Raw genomic sequence first — 23,845 nt, forward strand, 5'->3', positions numbered from 1 at the left:
TAAGCAGAATTTCCATGGGGTTTCCAAGTAGGCGTGTCGGGACACAAGTGGGGCGTGGTAAAGTCGCACGGACTATTTATGGAGTTTATCTCCGCTCCCTGATCTGATTTATAAGGCTGTGGTGGTTCCAGAGGATCCGAACCGCTTGATCCGCTGCAGCCATGACTACGACTCTCCTGCTGGACCTGGTACACAGCTGCTGCGCGAGCCCGCGAGGGCTCTCTGTCGCGGACGCGCACGTCTTCCTGCTGTGCGGGACACAGGAGCGCGACTCGAGCGGCTGGTCCAGGTCCGCGCGAGAGTGCGGAAGCCTGAGCGTGCTGGATTCCGGGTCCACCGCGGAGTGCTTGTACAACTTCAAACAGAGGCTGGACAAACTGGACCTGAACTCGGTCCAGGTTCTGACGAGTCCGCGGGGACGGGACCGGCTGGTTCGGTACCTGCCGCTGCTCTTCACGGACTTGTACAAGTTTACGTTCCTGGTCGAGTGCCCGACCTGCGGAAGCCACGCCCACTCCGACCCGCCGGGTCAGGAAGAACCGGATGCGGAGAAAGACGTTTTCGAGTACCTGCGGAGTTTACCGGGTCTGAAGGGTCCGGTCAGGGTTTTGACTTCATCACTCATCCCAGGTGCACCCTCTTTTTCAGTGTTTCCGTTCTGGCCGTGACAAGTTCAGCCAGGGATTGACCTTTGACCCTTTGTCCAGACCTGTTCGGCCATGGCTTCAGTTCTCGGACCGGTGGCATCACAGACATCGGAACTTTGTCGGCGCTCAACCTTTTCAGCAGCAGTCAGAGGAGGGACCCCCCGGCCGTGGTCCAGGAGAACAAGCGCCGCTTGGCGGTCCACTCAGGGTTTCACCCGAAACCCCTGCAAATGTTCAGGGTGTGTGTCTGTCTCTGTATGGGGGTGGTGGGTGTAAGTGGCTAAGTACGTTGGGATTTCCTGACCTGTGACACTTGACCTTCCCAGGTGAACCACTCTAACAGGGTCTGGGTTCTGGGCAAGGATGAGCCAAAACGGTGTGACGCCGTTGTTACGAACCAGGTCGGGGTAGTTCTGGCTGCTCCTGGTGCCGACTGTATACCTATCCTGTTCGCCGACCCTGTGTCAAAGGTCGTCGCAGTCGCTCATGCAGGTATGTGTGTCACATATAAAGTCATCCCTCTTTTATCCATTTACAATAATCATGAACGTATAAATGGATGAACAGATGGAATGAATGAGTTAGCTGCTCATGTCCAACATGTGAAACTTAGATCCTCATAGAACGAGAATGTCAATCTTTTATTTTTTTTAAAAAGGATCCATCACATTGTGACCTTGTGACCTGCAGGCTGGAAAGGAACACTGATGGGCATTGCCATGGCAACCGTGGAGGCCATGGTAAATGAGTTCGGTAGCAGAACCGAAGACCTGCTGGTGGTCCTAGGGCCATCCGTGGGCCCCTGTTGCTTCACGCTGGAGCGGCGGGACGCCTTAAACTTCCACCCGGACTGCGTCTCAGACCCCGAGTCTGACCAGCCGCATGTCAACATCCGTCTGCAGAACAGGTAGAATGTCCACACCCGTGATGACACAAATCAGCGCATGAGCGTCACACCCCCATTACCTCTCTCCTGCTAGGCTATTCCTCCAGGAGGGCGGAGTCCTGCCCGAGCAGATCCACGACGATACGGTGACGGACCGTTCCCCTGTGACTCTCTGCACTTCCTGTCACCCTGAACACTTCTTCTCTCAGGTGAGAGATGGAAATAACTTTGGGACACAGGTCGGATTCCTGTGGATCAAAGAGCCTGCAGAAGAAGTTGCACAACTCTGACCTCAGACACGTCAACGTGTTACCTCATTACTGTTGGGAAACAGCCCTGTTTGTTTGTTTGCTTTGGACTTATTAAAAAAAGGAAATTACTTTGCTGCAGTTTTTGTGTTTGGCCACTTGGAGGCGCAGGTGACCGTTTACTGTTGTGGTCACATGACAAACACTTCCTGTTTGTTCCTCGCCTGCGGCTTGTAAAACCTGCAGCAGCAAGCATTATCAGTGGCAAATATGACCTGTGACGGTGAATGTTGTATCAGTCCAGAGAGAATTTGTCAAACTAATAAAAGAGGGGGGAACTTCACAGAAGCTCAGTCCAGGTCTTATCAGGTCTTCACTCATTTGAGTGAGAATAAAAACTATAAACAAACAAACTCAAAAAACACTAAAAAAAAGCTCCATTAATCCGTTGTGGTTGTGCTGGGGGAGTCAGAGGTCACTTCCTTTTGTTGGTCTCCACTGTCTGTTCTGGACCATTCCTCCTGATGTAGGCTGTTGTAGCGTTCCAGGACACAGTGAGCGGTAAGTCGAGCTTCCGGGTCATGATCCCAGCACTCCACCACTGTAGCGAAGAACCATCTCATCCCCTGAAGTGTGCAAGCAGGTCAGAATCTAAATAGTAGTTCTAATCGTTTTGGAATACTTATACCTGATGCTGATTCCAGGCGGGTGGGATCTCGGGACGTCCTCTGTCCCTCAGAACCAGATCCCTCATTCTGTCCACACTGGGCTGGTCACACACCTGAGACCCAAACACTGGCTGGTAGCTCCTCACCACTGCACACACACACATTTACAGAAACACACAGTCTCACACACAATCATTACAAAATAAACACAAACATACACATACATGAAGTCAACTCTCCTGGAGGACCCTACAGAACCATGTCTCACCTCCGATGGCCTCGCAGCGGGAGCCCATCTCCCAAAGGATCAGAGATAGCGAGTACACATCCATCTGCTTGAAGCTCTCTAGGTCCTCCAGATTGACCCGGGATTCCAGAACTTCGGGGGCCATATACCTAGCCGTCCCCACCTGTAGACACGCATTTCAGGTTTAGGAACAAATGCCCGCAGAGCTCTGTACTTGAGCTGCAGCAGACTTCACCTGACCACTGTTGGCAAAGTCGTCCACTGTCAGCGCCAGGTCCAGCTGGAGTGCTAGGCCAAAGTCACAAAGTGCACACTGCAAGTTCCGCTTCACCAATACATTGCTGCTCTTCAGGTCCCGGTGGGCCACTGGCACCTGGACCAGAATCAGCAGTCAGAGTCAGAGAAAACACAAGTCTGGAGGGCCCAAGTAACCAACCAGCCACAACATTATGACGGACTCCTGCGGAGAGGTGTTCATAATGTTGTGGAGGGCTCTACCAGTTCAGGCACGAGTACCTACGAGTACCTTACCTTGGGTTTGCCACAGATGGTGATGTCACTGTGGAGGTATGCCAAGCCCCGGGCGATGCTGGTTGCCATGAAGACAAGTTCCCGCCAGCTCAGGATGTTGTCTTTGAGGAAGTCTTGCAGGTTTCCCTGGCCATGGTAGTCTAGGACCAGCCAGAAGTTTCTGTTCCCGTGGAGGACCCGTTCCTCAGCTGCCAGGAAGTGAACCACGTTTTCGTGCTCTAATCCAGCTAAGATGAAACACTCATTCCTCCAGGAGGTGTACTCGATCGCGGGAAATACCTTCACTGCCACGTCCTCGTAGAAATTGACTCCGCCCTTCTCACCCTGTAGCAGCCGGGCCTGCCATACCGCAGCAAATCGCCCTTTCCCTACCTGCACCACCAGTCTGATGGGCAGCAGCTCTGCTCCCAAGTTCTGGAGGACGGCCACACTCTCTTTGGGATATGTGACCGTAGGATCAGGCTTGACCCACCTGTTGACCCCCTCTCCCAGAAACCCGATGGTGCGGCACGGTCGGTCCAGGATCTGGTGCAGTTGTGGCGAGCCGTTTGATGTCCAGTCAGTGCGTAGAGGGGTTGTTGGCTTTCTGGTCCGACGGGTGCGATAGCAGTAGAAGACCGCAGAGACAATCAAGGTGACCAGCAATAGCGGAACCAGACTCACCATCACCACTGGAACCACTTCTTCCGATCTGAGGCCGGCAAAACCTGCAAGCACAGACGTGTGGTAAATTACACTAAACTTTGGCAGCCATGCACAATCATCCACCCAAACATTTTTCATCCATCCATCCATCCATCTATCCAACATCATTAATTAATCCTTAATGTCCCAGACTGACCATGTGCTTGGTGGTCAAACAGAAGGCGGTCATTGCACTCGTGTTCTCCTCTGCAGCCACAGACCATCAGAGCGTCGTGGTTACTCGGCTGTGGAGTCATGTGACACTCTCTGGGGGAGGCATGGAACAGCAGACCAGGTTGAATGCCCTCTAGAGGTAATGATGGGTCATGGCACATGGTGTGAACTACGGTGGAAGCGTTGGTCTTCTTCCTGCAGAGGACACAATTCAGTGTGACATCCCCACTAGTCATGTGACGATCATTGTCACATAATGGCTGTGACCGTCTTATGTTTATGATGTGGTCAAACATATTTTTTAAGGAGAGCAGAGAGAGAATACAGAGTCTGCCCAAGTCTTACCACACGGACACGCAGATCTCCTGGATTGTGTCGCAGAAGGACGACTCGGAGCAGTTGCTGAGACAGACCCGTTCGCTGCAAACTGGCCGTGACGACTCACACCACTTACAGAAGTTGAAGTTAACGTGACTCACAGACTCCACCAGAGCTGCAGGAGACACAAAACATATTAGTTCACTCATGAATTTATTAATGCAGTTTTCCATATGTTCATTCATTGTTAATTAATTTAGATTTTCACAAGTTAATGTGTTCATACATCCATCCACTCTTTCATTTGTTTGTATGTTCATTAATCATTAAAATCAGAGATACATACATTCAGTCATTCATATATTCATAGGTTTATAATATAATGTATGCATTTTAACAAATTCATCTATACCTACATGTTTATTGATATATATATACAATCATTCATATGTTCATTCATTTTTTTTTCACACTTACAGATACACGTACACAGACACTCTGTGAGAACATGAGTGACTTGTTGTGTGACGATGGGCACAAACTGTCACAAACCAAGACACAGAGGCACATTGTGCAGACCAGCTGCTGGTGTTGTCGTCCATCTTTACTTGTATGTTCATATTTGTTCGGAGGAAACCACAAATGTTGATATAAACACTAATATTTCAATGATGATAAATAAAACACAAAAAAAGTTAACTTAAACCGACTCTCACTAAGCACAAATGACACTGTTTCAACACTGGCAGCAAATTATCTACACAACTTCAACACCGCTGTCTTGACACAAGGAATCACGGAAGACGAAGAGGACGAGGAGGGAAAAAGAATAGTATTTAGAACTTTCATTATTATCTTCATCATTAAAATTATCCTCATCTATATAAGCATCGATATCGGCATCTTCATTATCGTCATCATCATCCTTACCTTCATCGCTGTCGTCTTTATCATCATCTTAAACACCATCATCATCTTCATTTAATCAGCCTCTCTGTCATCAACATCCTTATCATCACCATCTTCATCATCATCATCATCATCATCATCATCATCATCATCATCATCATCATCATCATCATCATCATCATCATGGTCACCATCATCACCATCATCATCATCATCATCATCACCATCATCATCATCATTATCATCGTCTTCATCCTATCTGTTTGGACCAGGACAGAACCGGCACCAGCAAAGAAACAAAGAACATTCCACCCCTCCCCCCTCTAGTTCCTCCCCTTCCAAAAAGAAGCAGGACCAACAGGTCCAAAACTCACTCTCCGCCAGCAGGGGCAGCAGAACACTCAACAGAGACTTGACTCGGACCATGGTCAGTGGTTCGGTCGGTCGGTGTCCGCCTGTGAGCTCGTAATTCGTATCCTCGGAGTGCCTGGAACACACTGGTCCAGATGTTTCTCGTCCAGATGTGCGCTGGCTCCGCCCACTCCCGGTCCCAACTTCGCTGCACATCCTGTTTCCTGTCAGAAACTTTCTCCAGTTCTATTCTCACGTGATCCCAACACGTTTTGGCCCTTCGGGGCCACGGTGACACCCTTCACACAGCATTGACCCACTGTAACATCTGCACTAAAAGTCAGCTACAAGATTGACATCAGAGGTCCTCTGCTGCCACCTGCCGGCGTATTGAGAGAGACCGAAAGAGCGTGCGCGCGTGTGTTAGAGATCGAGACAGGGTTAGAGAAAGAGAGAGAGAGAGTGTATGTGTGTGGAGTGGTCTGTGTCAGAGAGAGAGTGTGTGTGCGTGTGTGAGAGAAAGAAAGCTGAAATTTGTGTATCTGTGTGTGTTTTGTGTGTATGTGAAAAATCAACCGATATTTAATTGTCTGTTAATCTGACGGGATCTAATCCGGTCACACATTCAGCGACAAACACACACACCTTCACAGTGACGTCACAGCTCTTTAAAAGTGCAGGGTCGTCACTTAGACTCGAGAGGCTCAAGTCTTGCTCTTGTGGACCAGGACCGGGTCTTCCTGCGTTCACTGGTTTCTGATCCAGGGTCCATCATTACGTCCCAGAGGAACCCGGACTTTGTGGCTTTCGCATCTCGGACCTTGCAGAGGAAGCGGGTAGTGGTCGCAGTGTCCGGGGTCGTCATGGTTCTGGCTCTCATCATCGCGATCCCCCTGCTGGTCCAGACCTCTGGCACCGGCGCGCACTTCGAGATGATCGGCGCCTGCCGGATGATCTGTGACCCGTACACCGCCAAACCGAGCGTCACGGCTCTGGAGGTCCTGCAGGACTTGAACGCGGTTCCCTCCCCGAACTACGCGCACGCGAATAAAGGTGAACAAGGACGTCCCGGGAAGCCGGGACCCAGGGGGCCACCAGGAGAACCAGGGCCACCGGGTCCAAAAGGCCCCCCGGGGGGCAGAGGGATCACAGGTAAGGCTGGGCATCCCGTTCTCGCCGGGACGCCACGCAGCGAAATCGGTAACGAAGCCGGTTCTGCAATCGGCGGAGAAAAGATCGCGTTCTATGTGGGGCTGAAGAACCCGCACGAGGGCTATGAGGTGCTGAGGTTCGATGACATCATCACGAACCTGGGAAACGACTACGACCCGTCGACCGGAAAGTTCACCTGCCAGGAGTCCGGGACCTACTTTTTCACCTATCACGTGCTGATGCGCGGCGGGGACGGGACCAGCATGTGGGCAGACCTGTGCAAGAACGGACAGGTGAGAAGGACCGGTTCAAAACATCCGTGCGTAATTACGCGCCACCGACTAACATGTCCCCCCCGCAGGTTCGCGCCAGCGCCATTGCCCAGGACGCGGACCAGAACTACGACTACGCCAGCAACAGCGCGGTTTTGCACCTGGACGCGGGAGACGAGATATACATCAAGCTGGATGGCGGGAAAGCGCATGGCGGGAACAACAATAAGTACAGCACTTTCTCTGGGTTCCTGCTGTACCCGGACTGATGATCCAGTTGGACGGTTCCGATTCCAACTCCGATTCCTCCCCAGCACCGTGCTGCGGTCATGGACTTTTGAACTACTGAAATCATGATTGTAATTCTTTATGATCATCTTCTTCATCATGAACTCCTTTATCTTCCTCCTCAGTCTCAGATCTTCTCCATCTTAATCAGTGGCCTCAAACTTATTTATTTGTTAATGGTTAAGAAATCTGGTTCATCATAATAGTACAACCAAAGTTGTGTAAATTATAACATTTGATGAGATGATCTTTATGGTGTAACCATCTGTCGTTAAACAAAAATGGAGTCACTTGCTACTCAGAAAAGACAATGCATGGAGGGCTGCAGAATATTATGTTGCTGGGAGAAAATGGCGGTCAGTCGGAAGTTTGAAACCCCTGATCTTCATCAACACCATCATCCCCATCATATTCATTATCGTCACCATCTTCATCATCACTATCTTCATCTTCTACTTCATCACTATCATCATCTTCTTTATCATCATCATCACCATCTTCAATATCTTGTTCTTCATCATCTTCTTCTTCTTCTTCTTCTTCTTCTTCTTCATCATAATCATCATCATCATCATCATCATCATCATCATCCTCCTCCTCATCATCTTCTTCTTCTTCATCATCATCATCACCATCTTCATCATCATCCTCTGCACCATCTCCACCATCCGAATCTTTATCATCTTCATCATAACCATCTTCATTATCTCCATCAGCATTATTATCCTCCTAATATCTACATCGTCATCATCAGCCTCATCTTCATCCCTTTCATAAACTTGAATTATTTTCAGTCGTTCACGGGCAGTTTCTGTATTTATGTTGTGGTATTTGTGTGTTGATTTGTTTCACTGCATTTCAAAGTTGTTTTGCTTAGATCAAAATAACAAAATAACTGAATTGATTAATTTGTTCAGATGGCGTCACATCGAACAATAAACTGTAAATGTTGAGTCAACATCATCTTCTCAATGGCCGTCAAACTCTGTGATGTTTAAAATTGTCTGTCACACACTCAGAGAGACTATAACACACTTCTCACCATGACCACACTTTCACACACTCATTACCATTATTACACGGTCACACACTCCACACCATGATCACGCAGACACACACTCACTAGTCACCATGACAATACTGTCACACACTCCTCAACAGGACCACACTATCACATACTCATCACCATGAGGACACTTTTACACACTTGTCACCATAACCACACTGCCACATACTCATTACCATTATTACACGTCACACACTTGCCACCATGAAGACACTGTCACACACTTGTCACCATGATCCCAGTGTCACACACTCGTCTCCATGATGACACTATTACTGACACACTTAAAAACATAATGACACTATCATCCACTCGACACCATGACGAAACTGTCACAAACGCATCACCACGACAAAATTGGTCAGACACTCATCAGCATGATGACACTTTCATTCACACTATGACAACACTGATACACACTCATCACTATGACAAAACTTTCAGCCTCACAATTAAAACCAAGAGGACACTTTCACACAATCGACATCAGGCCAACATGGATACACACTGGTCATCATAAAACACTTTCACTTAATCAGAAGTGAACTAGTATAAACAGTGTGTGTTGACTGTTAATATTTCCAGGGTGTCCCCTGAATAATAGCCAGACAAAGAGTGAGAGAGAATGAAGGTGCAGGTCCAGCTTAAGGACTAGACTCTTCAGCATTCTTCCAGATGGTACACAGATTGGATTTATTTTTCTTCAGGTCTGTGTCAGTGATTTCAGGCTTTCGTCTTCACCGCCGCAATGAGATTGAAGTCGCCAGGATTTTACCTCCAACAATAAATTTGCTTGTTTCTGCGACAGGCGGGTCCACGGCGCGTGATTGACACCTGAGTCGTCTCGACACAAATAAAACGTCAAGACGCTCGCCGTCTTTTCTGGGGAACGAACGTGGAGGGCGGACGCAGCCGACGGCGTGGCCTGGCAGAGACGCTAAGTTTATCTGACGTGAGAGTCCAGAGAGTTTATTGTATACAAACACTTCACGATGCCTCGTCTCAGGGCAGGCGCCGGCGACCATGGCAACCTCAACATTAGCCTCCACAGACAAAGCAGTTGTTGAGCTATAGCTGCAGACATCACTTCTTGGACTAGACTGGAGGTGGACCTCACCTAACGAGGGCAGACGGGTCTCCAGGTGACCTTTGACATCTCGTGACATCAGTGTCAGAGTGTGACTGCGCTTCAAGCAAGGGGCCAAGAGTCCGGTGGGTCAACGGGAGAGCCCGGGGTCCATACTGCGAGTCAGAGCGAGCCACCACACGGCAAGGCGGCGTGGGGAGGTCAACAAGTCCGTTGCTTCCTCCAGGATGTTACACTTATTATTATTCATGAGATTATTAACATAAAAACACACATTCAAACTCTCAAAAATACACACACACACAAAAAAACACACATATAAACACATCTTCATACGTACACATGCATATATAAATTGTATCATTATGATTTATTTTATGGTCTTATTATTTGTTATTTTTAAATGTGTGAACTGTATGTTTAATCTCATATGTATGACGTTTCACCTTTTTTCCTCTGGAATTATCGTACACACTACTGTGAGTGTATTGCATACATACACATGCATATACTCATTTAATTTTTTATGATTTTAGTGTACTTTTTTTAATTTTTTGCTTGTATGTTTGATCCACAATGTATGTATTATACTTTTCTTTTAACGTAAACTTCAAGCTGTTACAAATGTCCCTACTGTTGGACGAAATCTTTTCTTCTCTTATACACACAAAGACTCATGAAAAACTCAAACATACGACCTCTGCAGGTCACGCAGACGACTGATTGTTGCAGATGAAGAGGGTGATGACTGATGACACTGGCGCCTGTACAAGAAACGATGGAGCGGCAGGAAAAAAATGACCAGTTGGCGAGAACCGGACCTGATAAGGCCCATAAATGGGGCCGGGATTCCCTCTGGGGGGACGTACGGTTCATCCGTTAGTTGCTGCCCTAATGTTTGACGAGACTGAACGCAAAACGACACCCATCGGTCCCGATGTCACTTCCTACCACCCTCCTCTCCATAAGCCGCCTGTGCCAGCACCACACACACCGTTTGTTCGTTGTCTGTTCGGTGACATCAAAGTCCTCACTTACAGCTCTGTTGTCTTCTTGTGACTCAGAGCAGAGCAGCGGAGAAAAGACACCTATGCACTCACACGTAAAGACAGCTGCAGGGTCACATCAACACCAAGACAGTCGCAGCGGTCAGCAGAAGTGACCATTCCGACGCCAGCAGCTGCGAACCAGCTGAAGTCACTCTCTAGTCAGTGGCATCAGTCGTGTGACACACATACATGCACAGTCACACAGACACACACACACACTAGCAACACTCCCATAGGCATAGACACACACTAACAGAATCCCACAGGCACACACAGACGCACACTCATCCCTTCAGCAGTGCAGCTGCGTCCAGCTCGTCATCCTCATATTATATTTAAACTCGGATTGACACTGACTGACACTTATCGTCGACCACCCTCCCTCCTTTACCCCCTGTCTATGTGATGAAGACACACATGGTGTGGACTCGCTGTCTCACTTGTCCTGTCTCTGCCCTTTCTCCTCTGGGTACTCCGTATTCCTCCGACAGCACAACAACTGTAGCAGTATATTGTGTGAGTTTTGTGTGTTTCTGAGTGTGTAATAGTGTTAATAAGTAAGTAATAGTTATTTTTTAAAGCAAATGTATTCACGTATCAACCAGGCAAATAAACAAACATATTTGTTTGGAGAAGACAATTTACATTTAAACATTATCTTCATCATTGTCACAATTTTTAATTTTGAGAACCTTCCTAATTCATCAGCTCCCTCTAGTGTGTGGTCACCCACACTGCACACCAGCGTCCTCGCTGTGTTTGCAGTTGTGGATTCCGTAGCCGTTATGCGTGCAGGAGAAGATGTCGGCCTCCTTCCCCAAACACCGAAGGTCATCCAACCAGATCTGACCTGAACCTGCCAGAGACCACAGTAACTAGAGTGAGTGACCAAAGTATGAGACTTGAGTAACTTGAGTGAGTGACTCGAGTAAGTGACTAAAACCAACTAAAGTTAATAGAGTGGCCAGAGTAAGTACCTAGAATGAGAGCCTAGAGTGGACACAGTGATGAAAGTGACTCCAGTATAACTAGGGTAAAGGACTGGTGTAACTAGAGTGACTAGAAAGCATGTCGAGAGTGACTAGACTTCACGACTAGAGTGGCTAGAGTAAGTAACTAGAATGAGTGACTAGTCTGTGCGATTTGAGTTACAACAGAGAGTGACTAGAGTGGCTAGAGAGAGTAGAATAGAGTGAGTGACTAGCATGACTAGAGAAAGTGATTATCGTGTCTAGAGAGACTAGAATAGAGTGAGTGACTAGCATGACTAGAGTAAGTGACTATCGTGTCTAGAGAGACTAGAATAGAGTGAGTGACTAGCATGACTAGAGTAAGTGAGTATCGTGTCTAGAGAGACTAGAATAGAGTGAGTGACTAGCATGACTAGAGTAAGTGACTATCGTGTCTAGAGAGACTAGAATAGAGTGAGTGACTAGCATGACTAGAGTAAGTGACTATCGTTTCTAGTAAGTGACTATCGTGTCTAGAGAGACTAGAATAGAGTTAGATTAGCCGCCTGTTGGCTTTGCACACACCAATACTCCATTCCCCATAATGCAACTGTTGCATGCAAACTCATTGCAACAGAGGGCCTCGGCTTCATTAATCATCAAAAATATTGGATTATTCATTTAATCATTAAATGATATACGGTACACTGTTCTTGGTAATCCTTCAATATGTTATGCGCAATCATTTTAATGTTTTAATAAATTGAACCAGTCTGGCCCACGGCTTGTAACCAAGTTTTTTTTCTGGCCCTCTGATGTATTTGACTTTGACATCCCTGGACACTTGACTGGAGTAAATAGTATGACTAACTATTCTGAGTGACATGAACGACTGGAGTGCCTTCTGAGCTGGGGTACCTGCTTCAGCGATGAACACGTCAGTGGCTGAGGTGAATCCCAACATCCCACAGATCACTTTTCCATCCATAAGGTCAAAGTTGTCGTCACACACAGTCCCCCACTCTCGGTCGTGTAGAACCTCCACACGACCCCGATTCGGTCCAGGAACCAAACGCACTTGATCTGAAGATTATGAGTCAAATAAATAGTATTACTGGTTGATAGAGTAATCTTAGAAGCAGTATTAGTAGAAGAAGTCGTGGAAAGTAGTAGCAGCTCTTACCTTTGCTCGCCATTTCTCCTTTGGCGCCCGGTGCTCCAGGTTCTCCTTGTGGTCCAGCTGGTCCTGAGGACAGAGCAGAAAAATGACCTCAGAGCCTTAGTCTCGACACAGTCCTGGCACTCCAGAACACTGGACTTAGGAGTTCAAAGGTCATCATTTAGTCACATCATTGCAACTGTACTGACCCGCCGGACCCGCTGGTCCTACTTGTCCACCGTCACCTTTCTCTCCCTTCAAGCCTGCAGGTCCAGGTGGTCCTGCAAGAACACAACAGTCACCATGACAGCAGATCACACATGGTGGCCCTGTAGGTACCTGAAATACCGGTCGCACCCGGATCCCCTTTGGCCCCGGCAGGCCCTGAAACCACACAAAAGTCCATCAGCCCCGCACTAGAAACCACTTCACCTGATATGACATCACCTGCAGCTCCAGGCTCTCCCTTAGACCCAGAGATGTCTGCTCCTGAGGCTCCCTTGGATCCTGAACACACAGACACACAAGCATCAACAAACACACTCAAATAAAGATACACACACACACACACACACAAGAAGAGGAAGTGAATCTGCTAAATAATCATAAAAAACAACAACATGTAAAGTAAGAACTTTCTGTTTACATTGAATTGAAAGCAGAAGTCACGCACACACACAGAAGCACTCACCCTGCGCTCCGACGGGTCCTTGTGGGCCTGGAAGAAAAGTTAAGAGCTGTCAGTCATCGTCAAGTTAAAACAGAGTGTTTTTGAAGAACTGTCAATCACGTGGGAAGTTTTGGACATGTCAGAAACATTTGTGTTGTCAACCAGCAGTGTTTCTGAGCTGGACAACAACTTGTCACTTGACCTTCAACTCTGCAAAGAAACTCGTCGGCATAGAACAAGAACCAGCGCCAGACTCACCAGCGGGACCCGGCTCTCCTGCTTCTCCCTTGACTCCCGAGTCTCCCTTTGGCCCTGATGGTCCAGTCGATCCGGGGTCTCCTGAGGGGGCACAGATAGTCTTGTGTTGGTAAAAATCTCTTCTTCAAGAGCTGTCAATCACCTTTTAGTCCGGGCTCTCCAGGAAGGCCGTTTAGCCCAGGTGGTCCCAGAGGTCCTGAAGACACAAATACTCATTATCATTCATATGGAGAAAGTGAGATGCCTCTCGCTCTCTCATGCGCTCCTCTCAATATTAATGAGCAACACTGGAGTCCCTGATGTCACTGCAGATGTTGCGATAGCAGGTCACATCTATTGTCGTTTTAAATCTCAACACATTGCTTATCGCATCTCGTTGGTGTTCGGTTGAAGGACCCTCAACCTCACCTGGTTTGAGGCTGATGGATGTGACTTTGCTCTCCAGACTGTTGGTGGAGCTGTTGAGAAGGTTAATGTTGTTCCTCAGCTGGGTCAGCTGAGCTCCGTACACACTGTCCACCTGTTGTCATGGTGATGCGTGAGCATAAGTAAGACTTCAAATGGAAACAGAGACAGTATTTTGGACCTGGTTCTCCAGGGTCCACAGACGGCCCTTCAAGGTTCTGGTCTCCTCTGTGTTGTTGTGGACCAGAACCTGAAGGTCTCCGCCCCCTTGGTCTGGAAGAGGAATCTCATTGGAGGACGTCAATTTCCCCGTCTTGGGTTCATACAGCGAAGACTCCAACGTGAAAACTGGACCAAAGTAGACAAGGTTACGAACCAGAGATACATGAGAATAGATGTGAGGACAGATGCGTGTATGGACATGACAACAGACAAGATGCGAGGACAAATATAAGGACAGACGGAACTGAAATACATGGGGACAGATGTGAGAACCAACATGAGGACATATCTAAGGACATAAGTGAAGACAGACTTAAGAACAGATGTGACGACAGATGTGAGCTAGACACGGCAAGGAGGACATGGGGACAGACATGATGTCAGGAAAAACATAATGGTAAAAGTGAGATTGGACGTGAAGAAAAAGATGAGGATGTACCTGAGGACAGCGGAGGACAGACGTGAGGACAAATGTAATGAAAGATTTGAGGATGGATGTCATATATTAGAACAGATGTGAGGTCAAACATGTAAACAGATTAGAGGACAGACATGCGGAAAGATGTGAGGACAAACATAAGGAACAGAAGTAAGAACCAATGGGAAGACAGACAAAAGGGACAAACATGAGAGACGTAAGAACAGATTTGACGAAAAATATGAGGACAGGCGTAAGAACAGATACGACAACAGATACGAGTACAGATGTGAGGACAAACATGAGGAAAGATCTGAGGACAGACAAGAAGACTGATGTGAAGACACACGTTAGAACAGATATGAGGACAGAATATGAGATATGTTGGATAGATGACATGAGGACAGATGTGAGGACAGCCCTAAGGACACATCTGAGGACAGACATAAGAACAGCTGTGAGGACAGACAAAAACAGATGTGAAGACAGAAAAAAACAGATGTGAGGACAGACTAAAGGACAGTTATGAGAAATTATAAATAACAGATGTGAGGACAGACAAAAACAGATGTGAGGACAGACTAAAGGACAGTTATGAGAAATTATAAATAACAGATGTGAGGACAGACAAAAACAGATGTGAGGACAGACTAAAGGACAGTTATGAGAAATTATAAATAACAGATGTGAGGACAGACAAAAACAGATGTGAGGACAGACTAAAGGACAGTTATGAGAAATTATAAATAACAGATGTGAGGACAGACAAAAACAGATGTGAGGACAGACTAAAGGACAGTTATGAGAAATTATAAATAACAGATGTGAGGACAGACAAAAACAGATGTGAGGACAGACTAAAGGACAGTTATGAGAAATTATAAATAACAGATGTGAGGACAGACAAAAACAGATGTGAGGACAGACTAAAGGACAGTTATGAGAAATTATAAATAACAGATGTGAGGACAGCCATAAGAACAAATTTGAGGACAGACATTAAAACAGCTGTGAGGACGGACTCAAGCAGGGACAGACATGAGGGCAGGTGTGAACCTTTGTAGAGCAGGAAGGCGTTGAGCGCCATCTGCATCAGCAGGTAGATGACTAACAGGCGGAGACACCAGGGACTTCTGGTTCTGGCAGGTTTAAGGTCTGCAGACGAAGAAGGAGCAGTGAGGCAAGCTGGGAAAATATCGATGACCAAATTCGTCTCGTCCTGTCCAAACTCCGAGCTCTGCTGCCACCTCCTGCCTAACGTCTGAACTACATCTGTTTATTTGATGTGTTTACAAATGACAGTAATTTATGAAAACACCTTTTACAAAATATAAGACTCATAGGAATCTCAAATTCACAACAGACCCCCCCCCCCCCCCCCCCAAAAAAAAATAATAATAAAGAGAGGACTGGAGTACCTGGAGGAAACTTACCGTCAGTATGGAAGCTGTACATTTCGCCGTGGTTCATGGAGAGGTCAAACAGAGGGTTGGTGTGAGTGGAGCTGGACCGGTCTTGGTCCTGGTCAAGGATACTCGCCATAGCGTCCAAGTCTACTTCCTGATGCCGCACGCTTTTATACTCGGAGAAAAAGACAAAATCAGCGGATTTCAAGAACAGGAACTGAAGTAGTTGTCAACAAGGGACGTAAGAGTTAGTTCAATCTTCTTACTTAAGGTCATTAGAACAATTATGGTTTTCCCTCTTTTATCACCATCTGCAACATAATATCTAATATCACTGCATACATGTTGCCAAATATATATATATATACAGTATATTATCTTTGTTTTACTATTTCCAGAATTTTTAATCAAATGTATCTTTTCTAAGAAATTCTTGAAAAGCTTTAACCTCTTTGTTGTATTTTTATTTTAGAAAGAATATATGCAGTTCATCATAATCATCAGCATCAGCATCATCTACATCTTCATCTTCATCTTCATCTTCATCTTCATCATCATCTTCATCTTCATCTTCATCTTCATCTTCATCCTCATCTTCATCTTCATCATCCTCAACCTCATCCTCATCCTCATCTTCATCTTCATCTTCATCTTCATCCTCATCCTCATCCTCATCATCATCTTCATCCTCATCTTCATCTTCATCTTCATCTTCATCCTCATCCTCATCCTCATCCTCTTCCTCTTCCTCTTCATTATCATTATCATCATCATCATCATCATCATCATCATCACCATCATCCTCATCCTCATCCTCATCCTCATCCTCATCCTCATCTTCATCTTCATCCTCATTTCATCTTCATCTTCATCTTCATCTTCATCCTCATCCTCATCCTCATCCTCATCCTCTTCCTCTTCCTCTTCCTCTTCATCTTCATCTTCATTTTCATCATCATTATCATCATCATTATCATCATCATTATCATCACCATCGTCTAAATCATAATTATCATCTTCATCTTCATCAACTGGGGTCACATCAATAGGAACTTAAGTCTGAGGTCGAACAGGAGTTTTGGTGGTCAAGTGACTCTTAGGGTGGGGTCCGAGTCCAAAAGTCCGGTGGCTCAGCAGATCAAGTTAGTCTCTGGTGATTCAGCATTTACATTTTTCTATACGCAGTCCCAGAGTCATGAGACACTCTCACTTCCTCTTCCTCACTCTCACTTCTCTTTCCTCCAAAACCTCCATTCGGACCACAAGCAACAGAGTGGAGGACCGACCTCCACTCTAAGGTTTGGTTCTGGTCCAGGTCACGGTGCTTGTGGTCTGATGGAGGTCGGTCCTCCACTCCACGGGAGTGACCCAAGACTGGAAGTTCAATAGGTCGATACCTATCCGGGCCGCCATGAACGCAGGGTGAGATGACGTCACGCCTCAATGACTCTGCAACTGTCATTATCAGTCTGTCCGCTAGATGTCAGCATGGCATTGTGAATAAATTGAGCCTTCACACCTGAAAGCCATTTCGTTTTTTCTTGACTCAACTCAAAAGATAAAATGACAGAAATCACACAAAATAGTGATTAATTCGAATAAATTAATGTGTGTGTGTGTTTAACAATATTTTAAAAACTAAAGGAGGACTGTACAACTTATTAACTGCACACATACACACACACACAGATTAAAGCTGGATGGAGAGTTGACGATGAACTAGATAGTGACGTCACAACGGGCATGTTCTGGTAAGTGTGCGTCCATTTATTTGCATCTGCTCATGCGTGATGATAAAGAGTTTGGCCGCTTCACACTGACAAGCGACGCTCCATCACGGACTGACGTCAGCTGAACACTAATTACGTGATCAATTATCCCGTCGAGCACCGAGTGTGTGCGTGTGTGTGTAATAATCGTTCGTCCCTCCTTTTATTGGACGTCGTGAATGGATCTACAAGTGTAGATGCTTCTGATTGGTCCATGCTGCAGCAGGTTCATTGATGGGCGTCTGTGTGTGTACGCGTGAATGTGTGTGTGCGGATGTCCATAAGTGTGTTGGTCTGTGAGTGTGTGTGTGTGTGAGAGAAAGAGGGGGTGTCTGTATGTGTGCGTTTGTGTGTGTTGTGTTGTTTATGTATGTGTGCCTTGTGTGTGTGTGTGTGTGAACGAGTGTCTGTGTACGTGCGTGTGTGTGAGTGTGTTTTCTGGTCTCTCTTCAGTCCATTTTGACTCTCGCTCAGTTCTGGACGGATCGTCAGCGAGCAGCAGAGTTCGGTCCAGTGGCTCAGGATGTTCTAGTCTCTTCCTCTGGTTCTGGTCGCAGTCATGGAGGACCAGCGGGACTCGGACAGCAGCGAGCCGGACAGCATCTCCCCGGGTTTGGCCAGTTCGGCCTCCCGGGCCCCGGCCCAACTGAACCACCGAACCACCAACTTCTTCATCGACAACATTCTCAGGCCGGACTTTGGCTGCAGGAAGGAGCTGGTTCCGCGGGCGCACACGTCCAGCCGGGAGCGGGACGAGTCCGCCGACCCGCCCGGCACACCGGGCCCGGACTCCAGCAGCGACAGTTCGTCCTCGTCCTCCTCACCGCGGCCTCGCAGGAGCAGCTCGGCGGCGGACGGGCTGAAGCCCGAGGAGATCAACGGCGGGTCGGAGAACTCCTCGCTGGTGGTGCTGAAGGGCACAACGGCAGCCACCCAAGACAACCAGCCGCTACTGTGGCCCGCCTGGGTCTACTGCACCCGGTATTCTGACCGACCGTCATCTGGTAAGAAGAACCGACACCGAAAACGCCGGACTGGAACAAAACCCAGCACCGTTCTGGAGAGAGATCTGAATTAAACTTCACGATCACATTTTTTTGTTCTCAAAATAAAATGGACTTAGAATCAACGCGACATTTAAACAAGACCGCAAACACGGGATGATACTTTATCTTCAATTTTACGACACAATGTATCATTATAATAATGAAAACAACTATCATTACTTTAACGTTAATGTAATAATAATAACTCTTTCATGATAATGATACTATAATAACGAGCATTCTAATAACAATCACAATAATAATAATGATCCACAAAAAAAAATTTAATCAGAAACTTTCATTGCGTTGTATAAACAACGTAGTGATTTTTTGTTGTGGTGGCAGTACAGAATAAAATATAATAAATAAAAAATAATAAAAAAAATAAGACAGAAAATAAGCGATATCAAAAAAATAACCCATTCGTTATACATCAAAAACTATGAAATAATAACAAAATTAGATAGATAGAGTAATGGTAATATAATAACGATCACTCAAATAATAAAGATAAATGTGATCTTCGTATAGTTCTAACACGAATTGTGTTTAAATGGCTTTTAAGGAACAATAATTAATTGATTTGTCGCATCATACAACAACATAATAACATGAATGTTACACGTTATAAACATATTACGTTTTAATTAGTGTTTTTACTCCCCCTCACTTAACTAAAGTACAGTAATTATAATAACAATAATAATAACCAAAATAATCATAATTACTATGGTTTATTTATTTATTAGATCTATTTTTAATAAGTTCACTGTACGTTTAATCTTTTTTTTTTACTGTAATTATGCTGGTGTAACAACACAAATATCCCCACTGTTGAACGATAAAGTATTATTTTATATTATCAGCACCGTTGTGTTTATCGTCACAAAAGAATAAATAGTAAACTAAAATATTTTAGTTTAAAATAATAGTTTCAATTATTTACTGACTTCTGCATAAGCGAAAGAGATTTATATAGTTTATCAAGATTACAAACGTGAATGAGTATTCGAAGATTTTTTAAATGATTAGTATTGTTATTATTTTCATTATTATCATCATTTTTGTTGTTTGAACATTATCAACACATTATTATTAAGATTAATAGATAAATCAGAGCACCTGACAGGGCAAACGCAAAATGATAAATACAAAAGGTCGGAGCCGCCGTCAACAACATCCGATCAGAACTAATCGATCATTCGGGCGTACAACAAAGTTAAACAGCTAAACGCAGAAAGTTTCTTTTTATAAAAGGGAGAAAAAAAATTAAATTAAACTAATAAACAAACACAGAGATCAACATAGACGCCGCGTTTTTTTCAGAATGAATACAGAAAATAATATAAATAACACTCGAAAAAAAATAAATCGATGAAACTTCACACAAACAAAACTAAAATGTGTAAATTCATCTTGTTGTTGTTTATTCGTCTTTTAATATATATATTTTTCAATAACACTGACCTGATAACACAACAATAACACAACAGTAAATAGACAATTTAGGTGATAAAGAATTTTTTTTTGCGACTCAGAACCGACACGGTCCAGATGAAGCTGTGACTTCAGAGTGTTGTTTCTCATCTTTGATTGACACCGTCCAAACGAGACGCTGAATATTCATGTTCCATTCGACTCTCCGCTCTACTGCAGGTCCAAGGACCCGGAAACTGAAGAAGTCCAAAGTGTCCCGCGAGGACAAGCGGCCTCGAACCGCCTTCACCGCCGAGCAGCTGCAGCGACTCAAGACGGAATTCCAGGCGAACCGGTACATCACGGAGCAGCGGCGTCAGGTGCTGGCCCGGGAACTGGACCTGAACGAGTCCCAGATCAAGATCTGGTTCCAGAACAAACGGGCCAAGATCAAGAAGGCGAGCGGCCTGAAGAACGGCCTGGCGCTGCAGCTGATGGCGCAGGGCCTGTACAACCACTCTACCACCACCGTGCACGAGGCGCACGACAGCGATTGACACGGGCGCGCACGTCAGTGGAAAAAAAAACGTCGCCAAAACCAAAGATGGTACCGGAACCAGAACCTCAGTCGCGGGTGCCGCTGCACATGGACCTGGACCAAAACCCCGCAATAATTCAGTTGAACCCGCGCGCGCGTCAGAACTTTTCTACACACGCTCGCCGTTCTTTGTTATTTGTTGTTGTTTTGTCGAAGAATAAAAATAACCAACCACGCGTATTTAATGAGCTAAAACAACGAAGCCATAAGTTACTGAAGAACTTAAATTATTTTTCCTTTCTGTTTTCAACTGTTCGTCACATTTTTACGCACTCATGCAAACACCCTCACGTGGATTATTATGTACATTTGTACAATTTTTCAAATGAACATTTTATATTAAAAAAAATAAACTAAATATGTTACCATTCTGATTCTCTTTGTGTGTGTGTAAGAGAGAGAGAGGGCGAGATAATAAGTGAATTAGAGTATGTGAGGTGTGAGATGGTGAGTGTGTACGTTTTTGTATAAAGTTTGTTAGTGAATGTGTGTGTGTGTGTGAGAGAGAGAGAGAGACAGGGAGAGATAATAAGTGAATTAGAGTATGTGAGGTGTGAGATAGTGAGTGTGTACGTTTTTGTGTAGTTTGTTAGTGAATGTGTGTGTGTGTGTGTGTGTGTTTGTGCGTGTGAGCGAGAGATAATGAGTGAATTAGAGTATGTGAGGTGTGAGGTACGTTTTTGTAATAAAGTTTGTTAGTGAATGTGTTTGTGTGTGTGTGTGAGAGAGAGAGAGACAGGGAGAGATAATAAGTGAATAAGAATATGTGAGGTGTGTGTGTGTGTGTGTGTGTGTGTGAGAGAGAGAGAGAGACAGGGAGAGATAATAAGTGAATTAGAGTATGTGAGGTGTGAGGTTTTTGTAATAAAGTTTGTTAGTGAATGTTTGTGTGTGAGAGATAATGTGTCTATTAGTGTGTGTGTGTGTGTGTAAGGTGTGTCTCTGAACGTGTGTGTATCTGTGAGAGAGTGAGTGTATGAGATAGATAGTGTGTTTTTTAATAGCGTGTGTGAGTGACTTTGTCTATTAGTTTCTGTGTGTTAGAGATTGTGTTTAAAAGGTGTGAGAGATAGTGTGTGTTTTTGTAACATAATGTGTAAGTGACTGTGTGTGTATCCGTGCTAGAGAGATCTATTAGTGTAGTGTGTGATGTGTGAGTATGTGTGTATATTTCAATGGAAATGGCAAAAAAGGTATGATCAGGTTTGCTAGTTCACGTGATGAGCATCTTGTTAACAGAGGTCAGAAGCTAACACGACAAACCACACAACCTGAGGCCGGCTGATAGTTGCCGCATGTTGTCTTCCCTTTGCTGATTGAAAGTACACACAGACGCACAATAAAACACCTGCCGAAGTTTCCTGCGTCAGATAAATGTTAAAGAAACCAACTGATGGATCGACCTTTAGCTGGTGCTGAGATAAAGGCCAGTACACACACTCACAGACTTATCCACACACATAAACACACACACATAAACACAAACACACACCACATCTTCATGGTGAAGTGTGGGTAATCTGTGCGTGTGCCTCAATGTGTGTGCATTTCCGTCCAAATGTGTGTGCTCAGAGGTCAAGTGCTTATAGGGGCGGGGGGGTCAAGGACTTCTGGTGGTGATGGTCATTGCAGGTAAAGTGGTGAATTGAGACGTGGGTCTGGTGGTGAGTGACGGTGCAGGAATGTTCCATCCCTCAGGTGAGTGTTGTGGTGGGCGGAGCCGCGTTAGCAGCCAGCTAGCGAGTCAGGACGTGCCGCGGGTACGGCTGGATCAGAAGTGTCAAACCCACAACCCGAGCGTTGTCGCCACAGAACAGGATGTAGGCAGGGCCAACCGTTCGCCGGATGACATCATCATCAGGGGTCTCAACTGTAAAGGGAATCAAAGGTGATGATGAAGGGGCAGGTATAGAAGCTTAAAAGTGAGTTTCCGGCACGGTAGCCTCACTAAAGGGGGGGCAGAAAACCAAGAGGACCAGCACCAGGGATAGTCCATGGTGGGGGTTCTTCAGCGAAAAACTTGTTGACATACGATGGAAAAGTTGAGGGAAATCAACGTCACCAACCGGAAGTCCCGCGGCTTCAGAGGTGAACGAGAATCTGTGCAGGTCCAGACCAGGAAAGATCATCTGGACCTCCAACTGATCCTGCGCTGTAGGGCAATCAAAGAAGACTGGTTTCAGAACTTAAGTCCATGAGTGAAGAAGCGGTAATATGACATCATCAGATGACCTCCTCTGGAGCTTGGTGATGTCATGGCGGTCTTGAAAGCATAGAACTCTATATATGTCGCAGCAGGTCTGGAGGAAACATCCCCCACGAGGACCTCTTACAGTGACCAGACCACCTGATCGACGGGGACACAGACTTGGGGGAATGGATGGGCCAGAGGAGGCGCCCCAGGTCAAAGGTCAGGGGGACTCTGACGTCCAGGGACAGGACGACGACATCTGTAGACTCAAGTCGGCTCTTCAGAAGCAAGTCACCATGACGCTCAACCTCATGAAAGAGCTGGAGATCCTTACCCACTCAAACAAGACTATGGTGTTGGACCTGGGCGAGATGAGAGACTACAACATGCAACTCTGTAGCCGGTTAGAGCTGGCGGTCCAGCAGAGAAGGTCCACGAGACAGTCACTAATGCAGCAGTTCCAGAGTCTGCAGCAGAAGCGCCTGGAGGACGAAAAGCTGATCCAGTCCCTGGAGACCAACATGGTCCGGCACCACAGGAAAGCTGTGACCAGCACCCTGGCCCTCAAGAAGATCCTACAGAAGCAGAAGATCCTCCGCAGAGAGGTCCAGGTCTTGAGAGACCAGATCGACACTCACATTCCCCTGCAGGCTCAACTTCACAAAGATCTGTGGTCCTACCAGAAGATGACCAGCACCCTCACCCAGGAGCTCCAACGTCTCAAGAACACACACCAGAGCCTGACCGACTGGTGCAGGAC

General features: G+C 46.0%; 5 protein-coding genes across 5 annotated transcripts; 3 read left to right on the top strand and 2 right to left on the bottom strand.

The window, feature by feature from the left end:
- The first annotated feature begins 127 nt into the window (after positions 1–127).
- lacc1 (laccase domain multifunctional purine nucleosidase 1) lies at positions 128–1,912 on the top strand. Its single transcript, XM_087804814.1, has 5 exons — positions 128–630; positions 708–886; positions 974–1,139; positions 1,338–1,554; positions 1,628–1,912. Exons 1-5 carry the CDS (start codon positions 162–164, stop codon positions 1,821–1,823), a joined length of 1,227 nt encoding a protein of 408 aa, XP_087660940.1. The 5' UTR covers positions 128–161; the 3' UTR covers positions 1,824–1,912.
- A 141-nt stretch (positions 1,913–2,053) lies between these two features.
- On the bottom strand, positions 2,054–5,912 carry LOC148068502 (TGF-beta receptor type-2-like). The gene is made up of 8 exons (XM_087804806.1): positions 5,687–5,912; positions 4,431–4,578; positions 4,069–4,280; positions 3,228–3,934; positions 2,932–3,069; positions 2,718–2,859; positions 2,470–2,597; positions 2,054–2,407 (listed from the first exon to the last, which is right to left on the bottom strand). The coding sequence occupies exons 1-8, from the start codon at positions 5,877–5,879 to the stop codon at positions 2,222–2,224; spliced, it is 1,854 nt and encodes a 617-aa protein (XP_087660932.1). The 5' UTR covers positions 5,880–5,912; the 3' UTR covers positions 2,054–2,221.
- A 511-nt stretch (positions 5,913–6,423) lies between these two features.
- Positions 6,424–7,373, top strand: c1ql2 (complement component 1, q subcomponent-like 2). Its single transcript, XM_087804823.1, has 2 exons — positions 6,424–7,108; positions 7,177–7,373. The coding sequence occupies exons 1-2, from the start codon at positions 6,527–6,529 to the stop codon at positions 7,354–7,356; spliced, it is 762 nt and encodes a 253-aa protein (XP_087660949.1). The 5' UTR covers positions 6,424–6,526; the 3' UTR covers positions 7,357–7,373.
- Positions 7,374–11,145: 3,772 nt separating this feature from the next.
- On the bottom strand, positions 11,146–16,242 carry marco (macrophage receptor with collagenous structure). The gene is made up of 13 exons (XM_087804817.1): positions 16,093–16,242; positions 15,716–15,814; positions 14,201–14,367; positions 14,023–14,134; positions 13,757–13,810; positions 13,615–13,695; positions 13,378–13,404; positions 13,134–13,193; positions 13,026–13,070; positions 12,896–12,967; positions 12,711–12,773; positions 12,446–12,610; positions 11,146–11,433 (listed from the first exon to the last, which is right to left on the bottom strand). Exons 1-13 carry the CDS (start codon positions 16,199–16,201, stop codon positions 11,303–11,305), a joined length of 1,185 nt encoding a protein of 394 aa, XP_087660943.1. The 5' UTR covers positions 16,202–16,242; the 3' UTR covers positions 11,146–11,302.
- A 1,858-nt stretch (positions 16,243–18,100) lies between these two features.
- Positions 18,101–21,238, top strand: LOC148068505 (homeobox protein engrailed-1-B-like). Its single transcript, XM_087804824.1, has 2 exons — positions 18,101–18,838; positions 20,537–21,238. Exons 1-2 carry the CDS (start codon positions 18,394–18,396, stop codon positions 20,851–20,853), a joined length of 762 nt encoding a protein of 253 aa, XP_087660950.1. The 5' UTR covers positions 18,101–18,393; the 3' UTR covers positions 20,854–21,238.
- The last annotated feature ends 2,607 nt before the right edge of the window (positions 21,239–23,845 follow it).

The sequence above is a fragment of the Callionymus lyra genome, chromosome 12 (assembly GCF_982586985.1).
Source record: "Callionymus lyra chromosome 12, fCalLyr1.hap1.1, whole genome shotgun sequence".
NCBI classification, from domain to species: domain Eukaryota; kingdom Metazoa; phylum Chordata; class Actinopteri; order Syngnathiformes; family Callionymidae; genus Callionymus; species Callionymus lyra.

Bases quoted from the DNA above. Each gene is read 5' to 3' on its own strand.
- LOC148068502 (XM_087804806.1), bottom strand. From the start codon at position 5,879: ATGTGCAGCGAAGTTGGGACCGGGAGTGGGCGGAGCCAGCGCACATCT. The intron at 3,070-3,227 runs GTAAGGTACTCG...ATTCTGGTCCAG, and splicing joins CCATCTGTGGCAAACCCAAG to GTGCCAGTGGCCCACCGGGA. The intron at 2,860-2,931 runs GTGAAGTCTGCT...GCGTGTCTACAG, and splicing joins ACTTTGCCAACAGTGGTCAG to GTGGGGACGGCTAGGTATAT.
- marco (XM_087804817.1), bottom strand. From the start codon at position 16,201: ATGGCGAGTATCCTTGACCAGGACCAAGACCGGTCCAGCTCCACTCAC. The intron at 13,071-13,133 runs GTGATGTCATAT...GTGTGGTTTCAG, and splicing joins GGGAGAGCCTGGAGCTGCAG to GGCCTGCCGGGGCCAAAGGG. The intron at 11,434-12,445 runs GTACCCCAGCTC...GGTCTCTGGCAG, and splicing joins CGTGTTCATCGCTGAAGCAG to GTTCAGGTCAGATCTGGTTG.
- lacc1 (XM_087804814.1), top strand. From the start codon at position 162: ATGACTACGACTCTCCTGCTGGACCTGGTACACAGCTGCTGCGCGAGC. The intron at 887-973 runs GTGTGTGTCTGT...TGACCTTCCCAG, and splicing joins AACCCCTGCAAATGTTCAGG to GTGAACCACTCTAACAGGGT. The intron at 1,140-1,337 runs GTATGTGTGTCA...TGTGACCTGCAG, and splicing joins CGTCGCAGTCGCTCATGCAG to GCTGGAAAGGAACACTGATG.
- LOC148068505 (XM_087804824.1), top strand. From the start codon at position 18,394: ATGGAGGACCAGCGGGACTCGGACAGCAGCGAGCCGGACAGCATCTCC. The intron at 18,839-20,536 runs GTAAGAAGAACC...GCTCTACTGCAG, and splicing joins TTCTGACCGACCGTCATCTG to GTCCAAGGACCCGGAAACTG.
- c1ql2 (XM_087804823.1), top strand. From the start codon at position 6,527: ATGGTTCTGGCTCTCATCATCGCGATCCCCCTGCTGGTCCAGACCTCT. The intron at 7,109-7,176 runs GTGAGAAGGACC...TCCCCCCCGCAG, and splicing joins ACCTGTGCAAGAACGGACAG to GTTCGCGCCAGCGCCATTGC.